Source organism: Anarrhichthys ocellatus, unplaced genomic scaffold (genome assembly GCF_004355925.1).
Source record: "Anarrhichthys ocellatus isolate YVR2014 unplaced genomic scaffold, GSC_Weel_1.0 scaffold16, whole genome shotgun sequence".
NCBI lineage: Eukaryota > Metazoa > Chordata > Actinopteri > Perciformes > Anarhichadidae > Anarrhichthys > Anarrhichthys ocellatus.
In genome coordinates, this window is record NW_022280046.1 from 946,547 (window position 1) to 965,215 (window position 18,669).

The 18,669-nt window shown below is 40.9% G+C and overlaps 3 protein-coding genes across 3 annotated transcripts; 2 read left to right on the plus strand and 1 right to left on the minus strand.

Moving 5' to 3' along the window:
• The first annotated feature begins 431 nt into the window (after window positions 1-431).
• snx24 (sorting nexin 24) lies at window positions 432-5,611 on the plus strand. The gene is made up of 7 exons (XM_031855824.1): window positions 432-620; window positions 1,708-1,791; window positions 2,621-2,725; window positions 3,118-3,212; window positions 3,313-3,342; window positions 3,536-3,600; window positions 3,717-5,611. Exons 1-7 carry the CDS (start codon window positions 552-554, stop codon window positions 3,785-3,787), a joined length of 519 nt encoding a protein of 172 aa, XP_031711684.1. The 5' UTR covers window positions 432-551; the 3' UTR covers window positions 3,788-5,611.
• Window positions 5,303-11,819, minus strand: ggcx (gamma-glutamyl carboxylase). The gene is made up of 15 exons (XM_031855823.1): window positions 11,613-11,819; window positions 11,116-11,316; window positions 10,821-10,979; window positions 9,729-9,894; window positions 9,547-9,625; window positions 9,327-9,433; window positions 9,073-9,236; window positions 8,668-8,969; window positions 8,121-8,252; window positions 7,656-7,807; window positions 7,372-7,541; window positions 7,145-7,275; window positions 6,909-7,056; window positions 6,561-6,765; window positions 5,303-6,455 (listed from the first exon to the last, which is right to left on the minus strand). The coding sequence occupies exons 1-15, from the start codon at window positions 11,635-11,637 to the stop codon at window positions 6,296-6,298; spliced, it is 2,301 nt and encodes a 766-aa protein (XP_031711683.1). The 5' UTR covers window positions 11,638-11,819; the 3' UTR covers window positions 5,303-6,295.
• A 1,167-nt stretch (window positions 11,820-12,986) lies between these two features.
• On the plus strand, window positions 12,987-18,556 carry gmcl1 (germ cell-less, spermatogenesis associated). The gene is made up of 15 exons (XM_031855737.1): window positions 12,987-13,310; window positions 13,754-13,949; window positions 14,088-14,211; window positions 14,320-14,416; window positions 14,522-14,619; window positions 14,738-14,850; window positions 14,937-15,002; window positions 15,263-15,347; window positions 15,433-15,523; window positions 15,634-15,774; window positions 16,066-16,135; window positions 16,265-16,340; window positions 16,425-16,570; window positions 16,766-16,853; window positions 16,939-18,556. The coding sequence occupies exons 2-15, from the start codon at window positions 13,774-13,776 to the stop codon at window positions 17,077-17,079; spliced, it is 1,512 nt and encodes a 503-aa protein (XP_031711597.1). The 5' UTR covers window positions 12,987-13,310; window positions 13,754-13,773; the 3' UTR covers window positions 17,080-18,556.
• Window positions 18,557-18,669: the final 113 nt, after the last annotated feature.

The following is an 18,669-nucleotide window of genomic DNA, read 5'->3' on the forward strand; positions in this document are numbered from 1 at the left end:
AAACATCTGATTCTTTTCCATACACATTATGATATTATTTTGATGAATCCATTAATTGTTTAGTTGATAAAATGTCAGAAAATATGGAAATGTGCCCAACACAAGTTCCCAGTGCCCAACGTAACATCTTCATTCAAATATAAAACAGAGAAAAGGCTCACATTGGAGAAGCTAGAACGAGAAAATGTTTGGCATTTTTGCATATATTATTTGTTCAAGTATATATTTTGTATGTATTTTACACAATATAATTATGTAATAATATGCTTAATAATTACGGGTTAATAGGTAACACTTTGGGCTCCATAATGTGGATCCGTGTTGCACAATATTAAAATATTAAAATCACAACCTGGCTCTCGTAGTTGTACTCCGGTGCAGCAGGAGGCGTCACTGGGACTTTGTTCGGGTTTGAATCCAGTGATTTTTATCTGGCTGCCAAAGAAATTGGAGTCAAACACCAGCAGTGTGTGAGAGTGTGTGTGTGAGTGTGAGTGTGAGTGTGTGTGAAGCATAGGACATTATATTACCTAAAAAAAACTCTTGTAAAGATGCACCCGGTCAGAGTGTCGATCCCGTCGTTTCGTTCAGAAACCAACTCGATCGAGAAAGGGTACACGGTAAGCTGCTCGGTAACAACCTCCGTCTGTCCGCGTCGTCTGCCCGGCTGCTGTCATCACTTTTACATTGTGTACTCTGATTTATTCATGTCGCTGTTGACCGCGTTCACCGTGTACATTGTTAAACACGGCAACGTTAAAGAGCGCACCTTCATCTAAATGTAACGTTTGGCAAAGACTTCTGGATTTGTGTTGTAAGCTGTTATGAACCAGCCCACCCAGGACCCCCCCAGCTGTCTGACATGGATTAACGATTTATTTAAATAAAGCTGTATGACATCATTCATTGCACAGGGAACCTCAAATGTATATGAATAGTAGCTAATCCTTAATGACCATACCAGAAATGTTGTGTTGCAACGAGACACCGTTACAATGTTTATTCCTTAGTGTGTTGGTCAGCCGCCACAAATGTTGGAGCCTACATTTCCCATAATGCATTCAATAGACGTTTGGTTAGGCTCCCCCAAACTCTCATGTCTTTCAAACTCCACAGCTCCAGATTGAAAATGCTCAGACTTTCTGTCACAAATATGTGCCATTTGCATTACTTCCCCTCTACTGACCTGACCTCGTGTCCTCTTTTCCCACATTTAAAAGAGTAGTTTAGCTCTTTTGGGAAATGCACTTATTTGCTTTCTTGTAGCTCATTTGTTAATAATGTTGACTTGCTGCCTCTCTGTTTTAGGAGACACAGTGGTTGTGTTGCCAGTACTGAACTGCAGTAACAACACTGCCATCATTTATAAGTGGATTTCCTTATTTACATAAGGCTGGCAATGAGAGGGGCATTTTACGGAAAAATCCAGCAGAGTGACGGAAGTAGAAGTCTGTTTAGGGACGTTAACTGTAATTTTGACAGATCTAACAGCAGATGTTTCCTCTTGGTGACTGACTGTAACTGACGGCTCTGCAGTCAGCTGGTCACTGTGGTCAGTCAGTCACACACTGACTGTAGGCACTGGGAGGGGCCCTTTAAGGCTGATGTGCTCTGCTGATAAATCATGATTCCCTGAACTGACTCCCAACGACAGAGTTCAACCCTTTTTGTCAAAAGAGTAGTTCAAATGTTTCTTCTTTCTTTCAGGTCTTTAGAATTGACGTGCTGATGAATGGCAGACAACACGCTGTTGAGAAACGCTACAGTGAATTCCACGCTTTGCATAAAATGGTGAGCTTCAGTGATTTTGTGTATTAACAAAGTCGCCCTTTCTCATGAGTTCAAATTTAGTGTTTAAGTCCTTAACCATTCGTAAAATATTATAATTTTTACATATTGACCACCATGTTTTTTCTTACTGATTTATGAGTTGCAAAATCATTTGAATATATGAGCTTTATTGCATAATGTGTTGCATTATGCATAATAAATCAGTTAATAGTCAGTTAATAAATCGACAAACTGCTGAAAATGTAATGACAATGATTTTATTAATCAATTATTATCAAATGAAAATGCAATGTAGATAGCAGTTTCATATTATTATTATTATTATTATTATTATTAACTGAATCCAGTTTTTTGTTTTTTTCGTTGCTCTGTCAAATAGCGCAATTATAAGATGACACTTTGGGCTCTATGAGCTTCCATCTTCAATTGTCTTAGATTTCAAAGAGTAATCAATTAATCGAGTAGTAAAAAACATATAAATAAAATTGATACAATTATATTGTTCCAGCCCATTTCATTGAAAAAGATGCAATATTTTGGGCTTCACAAAACATGAAAAAAACAGACGGACGAAGAAATGTGAATTGATTATTTAGCTATTTACAAGTACTAAATTCAGAAGTGTGAAGGCGTGCTTAGGAAATCACAGCAGCAAATAAATAAATGATGAACGAGCTCCCTGGTGGTGAACCACGTCCACCAGATCGTTTGAGGTTGTAGAGTTACAGATGAGTTCCTCTTCCTGTCCTGCTGAACGGTCCACATGTTAGCATGCTGCTATAGCATGGCTATGTGTATATCTTTGAATGATGTTTTTAAATCCCTCCAGCTAAAGAAGAGCATAAAGCCACCTGAGATCCCTTCCAAACATGTTAGAAACTGGGTTCCCAAAGTGCTGGAGCAGAGGAGGCAAGGCCTGGAGCTCTACCTGCAGGTACTCCGACACAGCTCCACCTGCTGGAACTGAAACGTAACATTTCTTTATGCATAAATATCGAAGTATTGATACTGATTCAAAATTTGAGTTGTGTCAATTCTCCCTGTGGTAGTAAAAATGGTTTAAAATATTGTCTTTCAATGTATTGTATCAAAGTTAGAAGTTCCAGTATCATGACCAGACTAATATGGAGTCGGTATCAAGAACGCTGCCTTTCTGTCTTTTACCAAATACACATTTAGTCTCTAACTCAAAGTAAACACACAAAACTATTGTACAGATGTCGGGAGATGATACAAACCGTTCAACGAAAAGGTCCTTCAGGTCACTTCAGCGGCACTGCTTCTTGTGCACATTGCAATTTGCTTTTGTTTTGTCTGTTTTAACAGACTATAATTATGGAAAATGGAGTTCTTCCAAAGATATTCTTGGATTTCCTCAATATCCGCCATTTTCCTTCAGTGCCAAAAACAGAAAGCTGTGGGTGAGTTGACTCTATGATATAAAAGACCAATTTTGTGGTATTTGAATAAAAAAAAAAAGATCTGTTGGTTGTGGCTTAACTTGTATTTTTGTTCTCTAAGGTCGTTTGATACAGAATCAGAGGAATCGAGGTGAATATAAACTATTGTATGAAACAGCTGGTCCGATTCTTGTTTAGCAGCTTTTCCAACCGGTTAAAACTTGAATCACTATTTGCTCTGCACTTGAACTTCACCCAGTGTAGGTGGTGACACCACCTACATTTCTGCATCCTGTTAACTTATATACAAACCTTCTGATTTCTCCTTTTTGGATTCTTCTCAGTAAACTTTCACATCAGCCAGTCTTGCTGTTTCTGAGAGACCCCTACCTGCTGCCAACCGCTCACGGTGAGTTCAGGCTACTTACACCTATATCGTAATATCATTTCAGCAGAAAGTGGGGATGAGCTTCTCCCTCATCTTCCCTTCAATGTGAAAAACGTTCTTTTCTTCTTTCCGTTCAGATGCATTTTCAAATGTCGTGATTGAAGGTGTGGTCCACGGAATTTTCTACCCAGATCTTCAACCGAGGTAGAGCTGCGGAGCCGTCTCTGAGGGCACGTCACTACGAACGGATGCTTCATGTTCGCACACCGTGTTAGGTGTGCACCACGGAGGATGTGACATGTGGAGATGCACTGAGCCTCATTTACATTTAGCAAAGCATAAAACAAAAATCCATACATTTAGGTTCTTTTCTTTCGATAAATAACTGGCACCAGCACCATCGGTTGTTCCTAAAATAAGCAATATTACCCCGTGTGGATTTCTCAGCTATAAAATGTAAGCATATATGAAACAGTGACAGGTTATTTTTAGTAAGCTGATAAACTTCTTTTTTTTCTTCCTTATTTCTTAAGAAAGAATTGAGTGAGATGTACAGGATCAGCTGGAAATAGAGAGAAGAGGAAGCTCAAAGTAGAGAGAAGTTTGAAAGCTTTTAGTAAGTGAATACCAGAAGTTGAAACTGAGGGGAACCAGAAAGGAAACGCTGATGCCAGCTGGACTGAAGGTTAGTTTGCCAGACACGGAGGGGCCCTGTAAAGACGAAGCACATGCAGGGCTGCAGTGAGGAGCTGGATCGTGGCCTGCAAACAGCGATGTGTTCCCTCCCCTTGTAGCACCAGTACTGTGGTTTGTGAACATTGAGCCATCTGAGGGGGGAGCGTGGAACAATGTAGAGCGTGTTTGTGCATTCTGGTGGAGTTGACGGCTATGTGCCACATGTAAGGGTGGAGATGATTTGAGTTGTGATGTGGACCTCATTTGTTGAGCATACGATGTTTGTGAAGGAGCGGCTCAGTCTGGAGCTCCAGGTTTTCGGCACAAAGCCTATTTGAAATGTAACCACGACAGACAGACCCCCAGATTCTTTTTTTTTTTTTTATTTTCAGACTTTATCCGATTCGGCGCAGCTCCCTCTGGAGCAACAAAAGGCTCAATACACATTTTTCACATACACAGTAGTACTCTGCGAGACCTGTATACAGACTTTGGTGTGTAAAATAAGTGGCGTTCCCCTTTAAGAGAGGATTAGGGCAAACTCGAGGGTACTTCTCCATTTATTATTCACTTGCACTTCAAAAAATGTTTTTACGAAAGATGCAACGATGAGATACGAGGACTGATAGCTGACCGTAAAGCAGGAGAATGAGCTGGTTTGTCCCACAGCACATGCAAAATGTAAGTACTAGTCTAATAGGAGTAAAAGTATTCTGATAACACTTAAAGGCCACTATCTAACACTAATGCCAGTCCTGTTAAGTTTAATGTTGAATTTACACATAATCTAGAAAGCCAGTTTTTCCACTTGTGGTGATTAGAAGTCTAGTCACCCATCATGAAAAGGGAAGCAAAGTGTGCTTTGTTTTACAGAGGATTTTTAAAATGAGAGATGGTGATTTAAAAGACTACCAACCAGTAAAACACTGTGCAATATGTCACTAAAATACAGGTTGTCTTTACAAACCTCTCCCGATGTGTACTCTTGAAGATACTTGCAGCGTTTGAAGTAGTTGGTGACACTTGTCCGGCCAGAGTTTTCTTATGTGACTGAACCTCCAGTGGTGACAACTACATATTTATACTGAATCAAATGAATCCTGAGCAATTAACCTCAACTAAACAGATCATGAGTTTATGTTTTAACAGAGTAAATCACTTCCTAGGGGATCCATCTCATAGATTTATATTTATTTATATTTTTCAACATTGTACTGTTTGTGCTCTTGAACATGTGAAAAGTGTCATTTATGTGCCATAACGTCAACCTACAGTGAACACTGGAATTCAACTGTAGCACTTTAAGATGGGCGAAATGTTAAATACTGACACCAATAAAATTCATCATTGCCACTAACTTCTTTTGTCAGAATTTTAATTCAAATAACTGAATTGACACAAGCTTTTATTAGAAAAGTCACTAGAAAAGGCCGTCAGTTGACATGCTAACAATTGTTCTGTATTTCAGTCAGTTTTTATCACATTAAAGGGGTTCGCATAAAAGATCAGAGAAGTATATTCCCTCAAAACAGTAAATCTCAACATATCCTTCTTTGTATTTTTTAATGTGCTTGTTATGAGTCGGGACAGAATCTTTGACATTCGTGCTGGACAATAAACCAACAGTTTATTGACCAACCTGTTTATGTCAGTATGTTCGCCAAGATTTGTCCCCTTAAAACTCAAAACCGTACAGAAACATGTTTGTTTTCATTCAAAACAAAGCAGAATGAATAGTTTAGAGTATTTAAATTACCATCCTCCAGCAGATCACATAATCATCATATCATTTTCAATATGTTGTGAATGTATTTTTGGTCAAGTCACCCACCCAGGTTCACAAAGAAATGCTATCACAAAATACTGGCTTAACATTTGGAAATAATCTGAGAGGCAGAATATTTCAGAGGCATAGAAAATTTAAAATAAAAATCCTTTGATTTCTGTCCCAGTAACAGTCCAGTAGTAACAACACACACACATCTGTTTGGAACGTGTGATCCAGCAAGTCAACGCATCATCTTTGGTCCCTACGACAGATTCAAAGTTCTCCGTGATCGACTTCGTCTTTCAGCCGTTCGTCCTGGTTGGCGTCTGCCTGAGGTTCTTTCATGTTGGCGAAGGCAACTTCTCTTGTCAGCTGTTCGAGAGGAGGGAGACCAACCGCCAGGTTTCTCATAGCGATGGCTGTCATCAAGAATCTAAAAGAGAAGGGGAGGGAGTTAATGAGATACATTCACGGACATTCTCTGTGTGAATACAACTACACCTGGTACGTGACTGTGTTGTTGGAAGACAGCGCTCACCCCCTCCGTATCGTGTAGTACTTCTTCACTGCAAAGCGCTCCAGTCGCTCCACTGCACCGGCCTCCCTGCGCTTCTTCACCTCCTTCATGCGCCGTTGTCTCTTCAGGAACAGCTGCACAATCGGGTCAGTCACATTGACCTCCGACCCTTCATCCCCGTCTGCAGCGATAAGAGGCTGCAGCTCAGGAGGAAGAGGTTCGGTTTCTATGGGAGGAGACAGAACAGTCCGGTCAGCATCCGGGGATTTTTATTTATGTTTGCATTGGAGCAACGCACTGTATTTTGTCATATCATATATTCCTCTATTAAGTGCTCCCCCTTCATAGTGTTAACTGCGTAACATTTACCTGTCCCGTTGCGAACACGCTCCTGAAGCTCATACAGCTTGGTGAAGTTCTCCTGCAGCGCCGCCTCTGTGGTGTTCACGTAGATGTACATATAGCATGATGGGTCTTCAGACACTGTGTACACCTTGTGGTAAGCTCCAGCCGGTACCTACACACGTACACATTATGGTAAATGCTTTGAGTGTGTCGAGGTTAAACAGATCCATGTTCATGGGGATGATAGTGTGCTGCCGTACCTTGATCTGCTCACCGGGCTGGAGAGTGTAGTTCTTCTTCTCCTCCACGATCTCAACATTCACTTTGCCCTGCAAAACACTGATGCTGGTGTTGCCCAGATCTTCACTTACAAAGTTTTCCAAGTGGAGACCTGAGAGGTAACATACTGCCAGTTAGCACAAAGCAAACTACAAACCATAACTATCTTGTTCCGTAAAAATGAAAAGGACGAGAAGAGATTCGTAACCTGGGAAGTCAGCGATGAAGACAATCTCAGTCTGATTGTCCAAACTGCCCTCAATCTCCTGAAACTTGGTCCTCCACGGTGAGAGGTCCACCAGTAGAGGCATCAGCCATGTGCTTGGTCGGAAAGGTGACCAATTTGCCTTCACGAAGTCCACGCGGGGATCAAAGATCCTTAGAGAAAAGTCCAGAGCAAGTTTAAAAACACACTCTTACATTATTCATTTGATACTTCTGAATTCATTATATTGATAGCATCTTTTTCTCAAGCAAAAGAGTCTCTCATACCTTTGCTGGAAGCGTTCGTTGATGGACACCCAGATGTCGAAGTAGATTTCAGGATCAGAGATATTATAGCGGGGCAGGAAGTGATTGAGGCACGTGGCATACTGCTTCAGCATGTCTCCGTGGTCTTTCCAGCGACGGCTTTGTGTGAACACCTTCAGTACACAGACAGTGTAATTATTTCTTAATTAGTAGTCGGCTGAACTGAAATTAAGAGAAAATCTGAATCTCGAAGGTCAAGTCAGGAAGTGGTATATTTAGTGATACCGTGTTTTTTTCTTCAAGATGTTTGTTATCTAACCTTTAAAGTGTTTTATCATGACAGTTAACCTTACACGCTTTGCATTGCAGCTCTTGCGCATTCGTCCTCATCATCATGACGGTCTGCGCTGCATGATATACCGTTTAGATAAATTGTACTGCTCACACACTCTGTGCCTGACAGTGTTTTTTTCCCTTGTAACTCACCCCGGGGTTCAGATATCCAGTGTCTCCAGTTTTTCCATCTTTGTAGGTGATCTTAACATGCTGATGGCTGCGGGAGTGAACCATCATGTCCCATGAGTAGCCGTACAAGCCGTTGGTCCAGTTGTTGTAACCCTGCAGAAACACTAAATATTAGGATAATTCCATATAGAAATCATTTTTTCCTCACCCTTTCACCAGTTTTTATTTAAGCTGTATATAACCCAAGACTTTAAATTCATAAAGAACCAAGAACATATGATGAGTATCTACTCCTTTGGGGCTTTCACCTTTCTGCTGACACCAGTCTGAGCTGTTGTTTGCTGCGGATCAATGACTGTTGACTCTGATTGAGCAACAATCGGCCTGGTGACTCAGAGAGGGTTTAAAATGCTATTGCTGACAGCAAAGTACAATCCTATTAAACAGAATGTCTCCGTGTGTAGAGAAGGGGCCAGAAGAACCAGTATGCAACCATTTACTAATTGGTTCTTTGGATCAAGTCAGCTGTAAAAGTCTTTTGGGAAAACGAGTGGTTGGACTAATGTACCTGTGTGATGAAGTGGGAGTAAGGCAGGAAGAGCTGTTCAGTTATGTAGAGAATAGTAAAGATGGCTGCCAGCTTGTGCTTTAATCTCAGTTTGGGAGCTTTGGCGACCGGCGGGGTCTCCTGGGGATCGGTGCTGGTGCTTTGGGTCGAATTGTAAACACAGGAAGTACTGGGCTGAGGGTCCGGTGAGGTGATTGGCAGGATTGCCCTGAGGAATGCTGGGAAACGGGCGAAGAATCTTCTTGGCCAGTCGGTGTAGCAGAAGAGGGGACTGGTGGCCAGCATTGTGTAGGAAAACATCCCTGTTCGAGGATAAACATTCTCAATAAGATGGAGGCAAAAGGACACCCCACAAATTAACGGCAGAATTAAAAGAAGTGAGATGTTTTTTTAATGCAGACTCACCGATGCTGAAGAGCTGAGAGTTCATACAGTGGAAGTAGGAGACAAAGAAAAATGCATACGGTCGTGTGGCATCAAAAAACAGCAGGTAGCCGGCTGTCAGATCCAGAAAAAGACCACCTCCGTGCACCACTAGCAGGTTAACTAACTCCACAGGGAGAATCACTCTGAAAAACAATGTGTGAACAGCAAGATCAGAGGGGGAGTACTGAGATACAGTCAGTGATAAAACAAAGTCTTTGAGCAATAAAACCTACTTGAAAGGATCAAACAGCCAATGATGAGCCAGGTATGACATCGAGTATCCCTCCACCCAATCTGCATCCAACTTTTTGATTCCAGCGAGGAAGTATACAATAAATATCTTTGAGGAACAAAAAAACACTGACATCATTAGACCACCTGTACCAAAATCCATGTTCATGAAGAACTTAAGAATTGACAGTATTAGCTGTTAGGAGTCCCTGGTGCACAAACCTGTGTCCTCAACAAGGTGTAATTCCATAGAGGCACGTGAGCATTTCTTATAGAAGGCCTCCGCAATCCATCGATTGACCTACAAATAAGACACAGGCATTAAGGTCTTCCTCTGCTCTCACACGTAAATGGGACAGAAATGCTCAAGCAAACACACAGACTTAAATAAAACATGATCTCACCAGTATCTATTGGCGTCCATAAATGTGAGCTGAAACCCGATGAGGCCGTACAAGTACGAGTGATTGTTCCACGCCGTTTTGTCCAGAAAGAAGACGTACCAGTACGTTGAGATGAACATGAGGCAGGAGAGACGGTAGAAACAGCCAAGCATGATGCCCAAAGCACCTTCAGCGAGAAACATAAATAGCAACTTCAGTTAACAATAAAAAAAACAGTTGTTACTATTAATTATTCTATTTTTACACATAGTCCAAAGGGAGTCCTACTCAGACAGTAAAAATAGCTGTTTAATGTCTTCTGTGGACAACTGTAGAACTGAAAATAGAAAGGCTGCGTTACAAAATGAAGGTGTGGAGTTTGACAGATGTGGGTCTAACCAAAAGATGCTATAGTATTGCATTATGGGAAATAAAGGCATTCAGAGACCCATACTAGAGACTCATCATCAGGATATTGTGGAATATCTGTTTGATGTTTATTTTGTCTCAGATCATTTTTGCCTCTTTTTAAATATGTTGTGTATGAGTTATAAGTTGTATATGACAAATATATACAAATGTAATACCACATACAAAACAAGCAGTATTACTGTACCTACAATACTGTAACAGTGTTAATGTTGTAACTGTCAAGAATTAAGTGGCTTTGTGGTTTCCTCTGGTGTGAAACTAATGTTACGTAACACTGGAAGTGTCGAGATTAAGAGTAGAGCATGGATTAGTCAGTATCAGTATTTATTCACTTTGATTGTCATGGTGTTGTTGTTGTTGTTGTATTGCATTCTTGCTACAGTGAATGCCACATTTGCATTAGTTGCCAAAATCTTTGTAAGACTCAAACATAATCTGTCATGTTGGCTTGAAGGGAGAATAAAAGTGAAAAATTGCAGGTCTGGTTTCATGTGCTTTCATCTTCACCGTAGACAGCCACCCCACAGAGGCTGTCTCCAATAAAACCTGCATCCGCTTAGACTCAATAAAGACGGGGTCCCCTTTCCTCACCAAGCCTCAGTGAACACTGGGGCGTGAGCATTTTTAACCTGTAACGTTTTGGACATAAGTTTCTAACATTAAATAAGGAGTGTGACCAACCCAAGAACATCACCACATACACCAGATACATCCAATCCAGCGGCAGTGGCTGCAAGACATTGAAGAGGGGAAAGCGGCACACAGGGGCACCATCCATGTATTTAAAGTCCAGGTGACTGAGGCCACGTTCCTGCGTGATGTCGATAACCATGAGCAGACCTGCATGAAAGGACACACAGTGAAGTTGGAAGGGCACAAGTGTTTTAAAAGCTCCTAGGAGCTATTCCAATCCTGTTACAGACATCCCTTAAACCCAGCAGGCAGTCTGGTCTGAGTCAATTATATCTTAACTTACCAAACAAGCAGCGGAAGATGCCAAGGGATGCAGGGTCAGTGGGGCGGTTCAGGAGGGTCACCAGGCTGTGCCAGGAGGTCAGGTCCTCCTTCCTGAACCCAAAGATCTTCTCCATCTTGCTTTTGATCTGTGGTGTATCGTTTTTTGGAGCTGTATCCTTCTTTGCAGTCTGCTCCTCTCCATCACTGCTCACAAGAGCACCTAGAGGTTTAACAGGCCCATGAACGAGATACGATGTAATATGTTGCTTTGTGACTGAGAGCAAGATAGTGTGTAGAGAACACTTTGTCAACGGAAATAATTGTGCATTTATTTACAAACCATGAAAATCCTTGCATGATTTACAAAACATTCAGCTCTTATTTACACACCAAGCCCGACTATGTTTTAGATTACAGCGTCTCCTTGTTTAAATATTGATTGGTCTAACTGGTTATTGCATTGGCTAAACAACACCACACCGACACACTTGACTTTCACCGCTGACTAAACCTCACCTGCAGTTGTGTCTCTCGCCTCCATGCTACAAAATGTTCAGAAATAAACGGGTTTTGATCTGGGACATGGGTTTTAAGATAGCCCTGTCTCCTGGACCCAGGTGGACGTTTACTGCACACGTCTATGAAAGGGACAAAGTTACGTGTCACAGTCCCCCACACACACACGGGCGAGACAGGGTAGGGAGGGAGAGAGAGGAGGTGGATGTTTCCGGAGGGATTGGAATGTTGTGAAAGAGGTGCTCGTCGTTGATTGGCTGATTTTTCCAATAAACACGCCCACTAAGAAGCACAACTCAACGTCATATCCGGCGCCAATTTCACCACACCTCCATACTAAAATTAAATGAAAACAAACAAATTACATCAAAAAATATGAGGGGAAAAAACAATAAATATGCATTAAATGAAAAAATTTGAATGATCGTTAACAATCAATATTTATCTGTTATATATTATGTATAATGTATGAAGGAATCAGGTTACATTTACATATTTTGTGCCACATTTACTCCCTTTAAATATTCATTTCCTCTGAAAAGAAATATAGAAAATAATACATATCTTTAAATTGAAAAATTGGCTTACAACTGCATGGGCAGAGGCACAAAGCTGGAGGTATCTTGAAAACCCTCGTGAGCATGACACACTGTCACCATCTGTGCTCTTTGATACACTGTTTTTTCAAAATCACAATGTACCACACACATACATCTCGTGACTGTTCTGATGACTCTTTTTCCTGCAGTAATTCAAGCGCCTGTCGTGACTACAATACCACACAGTACCACTGGAGGGCAGTCACGTATTGTATGTTTGTTGACCCAGAGAAAAGAAGAGGGATTTAATCTCCAGATTTTAGTAAGAGGCCAGTCCCATTATTGAAGACAGTTGGCAATGTCAGAGTTGTTGATGTTAAAGAATGTTAAATTCACAGAAGAAACAATAACTACAATACTACAATACCAGATACAATTGTTTTATTTCTGTAAGGGGTTCGGTAAGGGATCTGTAATTGAAATTGATCATGCTTGGTTGTCATATTTTCACACACAAATAAATTGTGACTGTTCCACCCTTCTTGCTTTCAGTATCTATTAAAACATTTCTTAAAGTTAGCTTATTAAATACATCCAAAAACAAACAAAATATAATTTAATAGCCCAAATAAATGTTTTTTTCTCGACACAAATTAATAAATTATAATTTTCCTCTCAAAACATTTAGACATATACAAACAAATAAACAAACACGTAGTGATATTTGACAGACATTTCCAGGTTTATGTAATCCCTCCGTTTGACGGCAGGTGGCGCCGTTGAGCGGAACAGCCGCCTTTGTCGTAGAACGCTGCAGTGAATAGTGAGAGAAGAAGAGTATCAAAGAGCAGCCACAGCCTATTAGGTCAATAGTACAGCATCTCCTGTCTTTGTGTCTATATTTGCGATAATCTAGAAACATGTAACTGGAACCCAAGAGGGTTTTGCGGTCTGGAGGCGTGTGTGGAACAGAAGCGTGTCAGAAGCAGCGCTGTTATTGTTTTCGTGTGTGAATTCGTAGCTAAGCTAGCTCTTAGGTTAGCTCCTCTTCAACTAGCTAGCTCCTCGTCTGGCAGACTGTCTGACCTGAGAGAATCGGTGTTTACTGTCCAAATTAACCCTACACCTCTCCCTCAGCCGGTCCCCAGCCAAGCATCAGGTAAGTTAGTTCATGTGGTCGTTTCTGTTAAATATACTGTGCATCTGGTTTCCATATGTTGCAGGAGGAAGCCTTGGTAAAGGTACAAGTGTACCTTTGTTAATCAAACTATATAAAATACAAGTACATGTAAATCTCTTTACCATGTGGGTAAAATATGTTTCAATGTAATTTGCTTGATTAGGCTTATTTATTGTCGGACATTTTATAGACTAAACAATCAATCAACAGATTAATCAGGAATTCAATTAATTGTTAGTTGAAGCCCTCAAGAAAAGTTACATAAAACTCCAACACAAGCTTTATCCCAATGCTGCAAAGTCCCTAACAGTATCTGCTCGAATGATTTTCATATTCTGTTGATCTATGCAGATCTGTTGCAAAGTCAGGATACAGGACAGCAGACTTGTTATTTATTAAAAAGATTGTTTTGTTTGTGTTAGGTCTCTTTGGAGGTGTCGAGATGGGAAGTCTGAGCAGTAGGTTCCAGTCCCCCTCTCGGGGACCAGAGGAGGCTGCAGAGGACACAAGTACCAGCCACAAGCATGGATGTGAGTGTACGAAGAGGAAACGACACGCCCAGTGTGACTGTGACAGTGAGCAAGAGGAGGATGATGCCATACTAGATGCACCTCGCAGGCAAGTCTGGTTTTAAAAAAAAATTTAAATAAAAATAAAAATAAATCAATTCAGTGTCAAATATCTTTGAGACGTGAATATTTTGTCTTACATTTGTTTTTGTCTCTCCTCTGTTGTTTGTTTTCCAAACCTAAGCAGGAAGAAATTGAAAAGCACGTCACGATACATTTATCAGACTTTGTTCCTGAATGGAGAAAACAGCGACATTCGTATCTGTGCTCTGGGACAGGAGTGGAACCTCCACAAAGTGTACCTGTGCCAGGTAAAACAGCGCCAAGACAACCGGTGATATATCCTTTCACGTTATCATTGCCTGTCCTTTAATATTGTTTCTTTTCTTGTTTCTCTCCCTCCTAATTGCATTCTGTAGTCTGGGTATTTCTCCAGCATGTTCAGCGGCTCTTGGAAAGAGTCCAACATGATGGAGATCAACTTGGAGATCCCCGACCAGAACATCGACACTGAAGGTAAAGAAAGCAGCAGTTGACTGTTTGTTTGTTTGTTTATGTGTTTTACTGATAGAACTGTACTTGTGTGTGTGTGTGTGTGTGTGTGTGTGTGTGTGTGTGTAGCTCTGCAGGTCGTATTTGGATCCCTGTACCGGGATGATGTCCTGATCAAGCCCAGCAGAGTTGTCAGTATTCTTGCAGCTGCTTGTATGCTACAGCTGGTCAGTACATTGAATTAACACTATTAAAAAGCTATTATGTCAAATATAAAATGACCATCTTTATTTTTGCAAATGCACTCAGTAACTAATCAAGTCCCTTTTTCTTTGTTGTCTACAGGATGGCTTGATCCAGCAGTGTGGAGAGACCATGAAGGAAAACATTAGTGCGAAGACCGTGTGTGGCTACTACGCTTGTGCCAGCATCTATGGCTTAGATTTAGTCATGAAAAAGTGCGATTTTATTATTTGGAATCACAGTAATTAAAAGGGTAAAACAGTATCTTATACTGTGTACTCACATCACACTCTTTCTGCAGGTGTCTTGAGTGGCTTCTGAACAATCTGATGACCCATCAAAATGTCGACCTGATGAAAGAACTTGGGTGTGTGTGTGCGCTCGGCTCACGGTTCTGTAGTTTTTACATCATCTTCCTTTCGTTAGGTAGCATTGTATCTGCTCTGATAATGAAGGTATCGCATCTAATTTCATATCGGCATGAACCTCATGATTAAACTGTGTAGCTCAAATAGCTTTGGTGCTGAGACCTTTTTAATAAGGAAAATCAAACGGCTGTGTTTAGTAATTTATCTTTCAAATCATGGTGTAAATATATTGTCTTTGATCAAACTCACCATTTTACAGGGGAGAGGTGATGGAGCAGCTCATCCAGTCCTCGGACCTGTTTGTCATGCAGGTGGAGATGGATGTATACACGGCTTTGAAAAAGGTACATGAAAATATATATATTCTATTTGTCTGTAGCATCAGACCTGTTTCTAAGAGCTCTCTTTGTAATTTCTCTCTCTCTGCAGTGGATGTTTCTGCAGCTCAATCCTTCATGGGACGGCCCGATCAAACAGCTTCTGGCTGACGCTGACGCCTGGCTTTGCAAACGCAGGACAGGTACGGTAAAGGCCTTGTGTTATGAAAGAGGGATCTTCATATGTAATTATTTTTCATTAGTAGCCACACGCAGACGTTTGACTCTGTTTCCGATTGGCTTTGTTCTACAGACCTGTGTGAGAAAGAGCCCTTCTTGAACACGGAGGAGGGCGAACATTTCCGTTCGGTGTTCGGATACGTTCGTCTCCAGTATATCATCAACGATCTCGCATCTGCACGCATCCTGGAGAGAGACAATATTCTGCCCCCTGGTAAGAAGTCTGACTGGAGTTCATCATGAATGTCTTTCTTCTTTGCTCTGGAAAAATAGATCTTTAATTAAAAAAATAAGCCCAATTATGTACATCAGTGCTCTATTTCCACTTTTGTTGTTAATTGCAGTTGCTTAAGTTGTTGTTAGTGGTTTGAAGAATCAGGCCTACATTTTAACAAAATTGTTGAGACAAATTGTAAAGCAGAGTTCCCATCGTTCATCCTCACATTTACATCTCTAGGAATTGTGTTTATGCGCTGTTAATATTTTCTATTAAAACTTATTCCAGATTGGTTAACGTCGGTGTACAAGAACCAGTGGTTCGCAATGCTCCGGACAGAATTTGACAACGATAATGGGTGAGAACCTGAGACTGAACAATTGTAACATCAGCGGACTGTTTAATTTCACCTGTATTTCACCTGCTGTATCTTTATACAAGTGCAAAAACTGTACACATAGAATATGATTTGAATGTCTGTCATTAGTCCCCAGGAAGCTAACAAAGATGAGTTTGAGCTGAGCAGTATGAGGTGCGGAAGAAAACTGACTAAAGATGGAGACGTAAGTCAGACAGTCTCACTTCTACAGCAACTTGTGCTGCTGTACAATGTATTGTTTTTAAATAATGTGTTTTCCTCTCCTCAGTACTGCTGGCGGTGGACAGGCTTTAACTTTGGCTTCGACCTGCTGGTGACCTACACAAACCGTTTCATTGTCTTCAAAAGAAACACTCTGAGTCAGCCATGTGGGGGCGCTGTGAGTCTGCAACCTCGACGGCATCTGGCATTCAGGTGTGTAGCGCAGCCAACCTTTGAATGTTTATCTAAATGATACCTACAGCTGTGTCTGTATCCTAGAGTTAATAGGAAAACTAAGATAACAATTGCATCATTCCTTTTTAATGTTATGTATGTTTATGTATATGTATCTGCAGCTTTAATCTTGGAAAGTCTCTAACCTTCCTTTGACGATCTTTGTGTGTTCAGGTTACGTCTTGCCTCATTTGACAGCCGAGGAAAGTTGGTCTGCAGTCGCTCAACGGGTTACCAGCTTCTCACCCTTGAGAAAGACCAGGTCAGTTGTCTTGTCATTCATTACCTGATATAAGATGCTGCTTTTCCACTTGCTTAATATTCTTCCCTTCCCTTCAATGACTCAGGAGTATGTGGTGATGAACCTGGACAGCCGGTTGTTGACATTCCCCCTCTACGTGTGCTGTAACTTCCTGTATACATCACCTCACTCGGACCACCGTCCAGATTCTCCAGAGCAAGAGAGCGCTGCTCGCTGCGTGTCTTGATGCCTGTTCAGCAGCCATTAACTGCTACCGTTACTCTTGTAATGCTGAGACACCGACACGAGCTTGTGCGTACGATCCATCGCCACAGTTAGCATCATTCTGACATTGGACATACCATCTGCATGCTATGTAACACAGTGAGATGTTTAAACATGATGTTTAAAGTGCAACAGAGACGGTGGCCGGGAGGGATTAGGACACTTTTGTCTTCAGAGCAGCTTCAAACTTTGGACCTCTGCAATGAACTCTCTGCACTGGGATGTTGGACAAGTTCTCAAGATGAGAAAAAAACAACCAACTCACTTATATTAATATATTATGTTCATGGGAACATCATCGGATAACTGCTCTGTCGGGTGAAACTGGACCTTTAGTGACTTGTATGGGAAGATTCAAGTCTTTTGCTCATTCTGAGCATATGTACATTGACTGTGAGGTGTAGTCAGAGGTGTGCACAGTCAAATGGAGGACAGCTGACGACGAAATTCAACAGACATCCACTTTGGTATTGTGAAAAACTGAAAGATGCAGTAAAGGCAGGAGTTTCAGCTAGTGTCCATCAGTCTTTAAAACCCTTGGAAGTCCACCTCACGCAGTCTTAAGTTGGATATGTATGTGTGCTGTTTTACACGAGCTTCTGTAAATGCTTTAGGATTTGAAAGTCCACCACCTCTTTTGTAAATTGGAGATAACAGCGTCCCCACTTCCTTGTACCCAGTATGAAGTACTTTGTAAATAACATTTACTGCAATATTCAAGTTGTAAAACAACATTGCACTCAAGTGCTTAAAGTAATGTCACAAAGCCCAGGTAACCATGCTGATGTTACATACCTCTATGTAAACCTACAGCGTGAAATCAAAAATCCAGGTTACGTTTTTTTTTCCCATGAGACGTAATCCTTCAGGAGTGTGTTGGCCTCATTTAAACTGTTTACGCTTGGCTGTCCGTTCATGGACACCAGCTTTCTGATATTCACTGCAGAATGTTGACAGACTTCAGATTTTGAGAATTTCTGTGTTGTTCACCAGCTATGCTGTCAAATGTCCACTTACTGCTGTTACCAGAGTCCACTGCCTTTTGCAGTTCGGTTTGACACATCGTCACATGAGATACCTTTGCAGTTTTGTTGTTTTACACTTTCATATTAATGATAAGGTCACTATTTGTTTGGCAATTTTGGAAATCTGTAACCTCATGCTGTTTTTCAAACCTGTAAAGTAGACATGTACTGATGAAGAACTAGTCAGTAAGACTCACCTGTATATCTGTAACTGTTACGAAGTTTTTGTTTGGTTTTTATTTATTATTTTTACTTCATTTGTATGGATTTATTTTTTGCAAAAGAAAATATAATTTTAAACAGCCAATAAAACTGCCCATTCAGGTAGGCTGTGGTGCTATCACGTTATCCTGTCTCTTTTTCCAACATGCGTCTTTTCTACAGCTGCAGTTATTAATGTATTTGTTTCTGTAGATAACAAAAGTTATGTCTACATTAGTTATATAGCAAGTTCATGTCGAATAAAGTCAAAAAAGTCATAGTATAGCGTGTCGAATAAAGTCACAGTATAGCGTGTCGAATAAAGT

Excerpts from the sequence above, each read along its gene's own strand:
- ggcx (XM_031855823.1), bottom strand. The coding sequence starts at position 11,637 with ATGGAGGCGAGAGACACAACTGCAG. Across the intron at positions 10,980-11,115 it reads CATCTTCCGCTGCTTGTTTG|GTCTGCTCATGGTTATCGAC; the intron begins GTAAGTTAAGAT and ends CCTTTCATGCAG. Across the intron at positions 6,766-6,908 it reads GCGTGTTCGCAACGGGACAG|AAACCGAACCTCTTCCTCCT; the intron begins GTAAATGTTACG and ends CTCCTCCCATAG.
- gmcl1 (XM_031855737.1), top strand. The coding sequence starts at position 13,774 with ATGGGAAGTCTGAGCAGTAGGTTCCAGTCCCCCTCTCGGGGACCAGAG. Across the intron at positions 14,417-14,521 it reads CCAGAACATCGACACTGAAG|CTCTGCAGGTCGTATTTGGA; the intron begins GTAAAGAAAGCA and ends GTGTGTGTGTAG. Across the intron at positions 15,775-16,065 it reads AGACAATATTCTGCCCCCTG|ATTGGTTAACGTCGGTGTAC; the intron begins GTAAGAAGTCTG and ends AACTTATTCCAG.
- snx24 (XM_031855824.1), top strand. The coding sequence starts at position 552 with ATGCACCCGGTCAGAGTGTCGATCCCGTCGTTTCGTTCAGAAACCAAC. Across the intron at positions 1,792-2,620 it reads TCCACGCTTTGCATAAAATG|CTAAAGAAGAGCATAAAGCC; the intron begins GTGAGCTTCAGT and ends AAATCCCTCCAG. Across the intron at positions 3,343-3,535 it reads ACAGAATCAGAGGAATCGAG|TAAACTTTCACATCAGCCAG; the intron begins GTGAATATAAAC and ends GATTCTTCTCAG.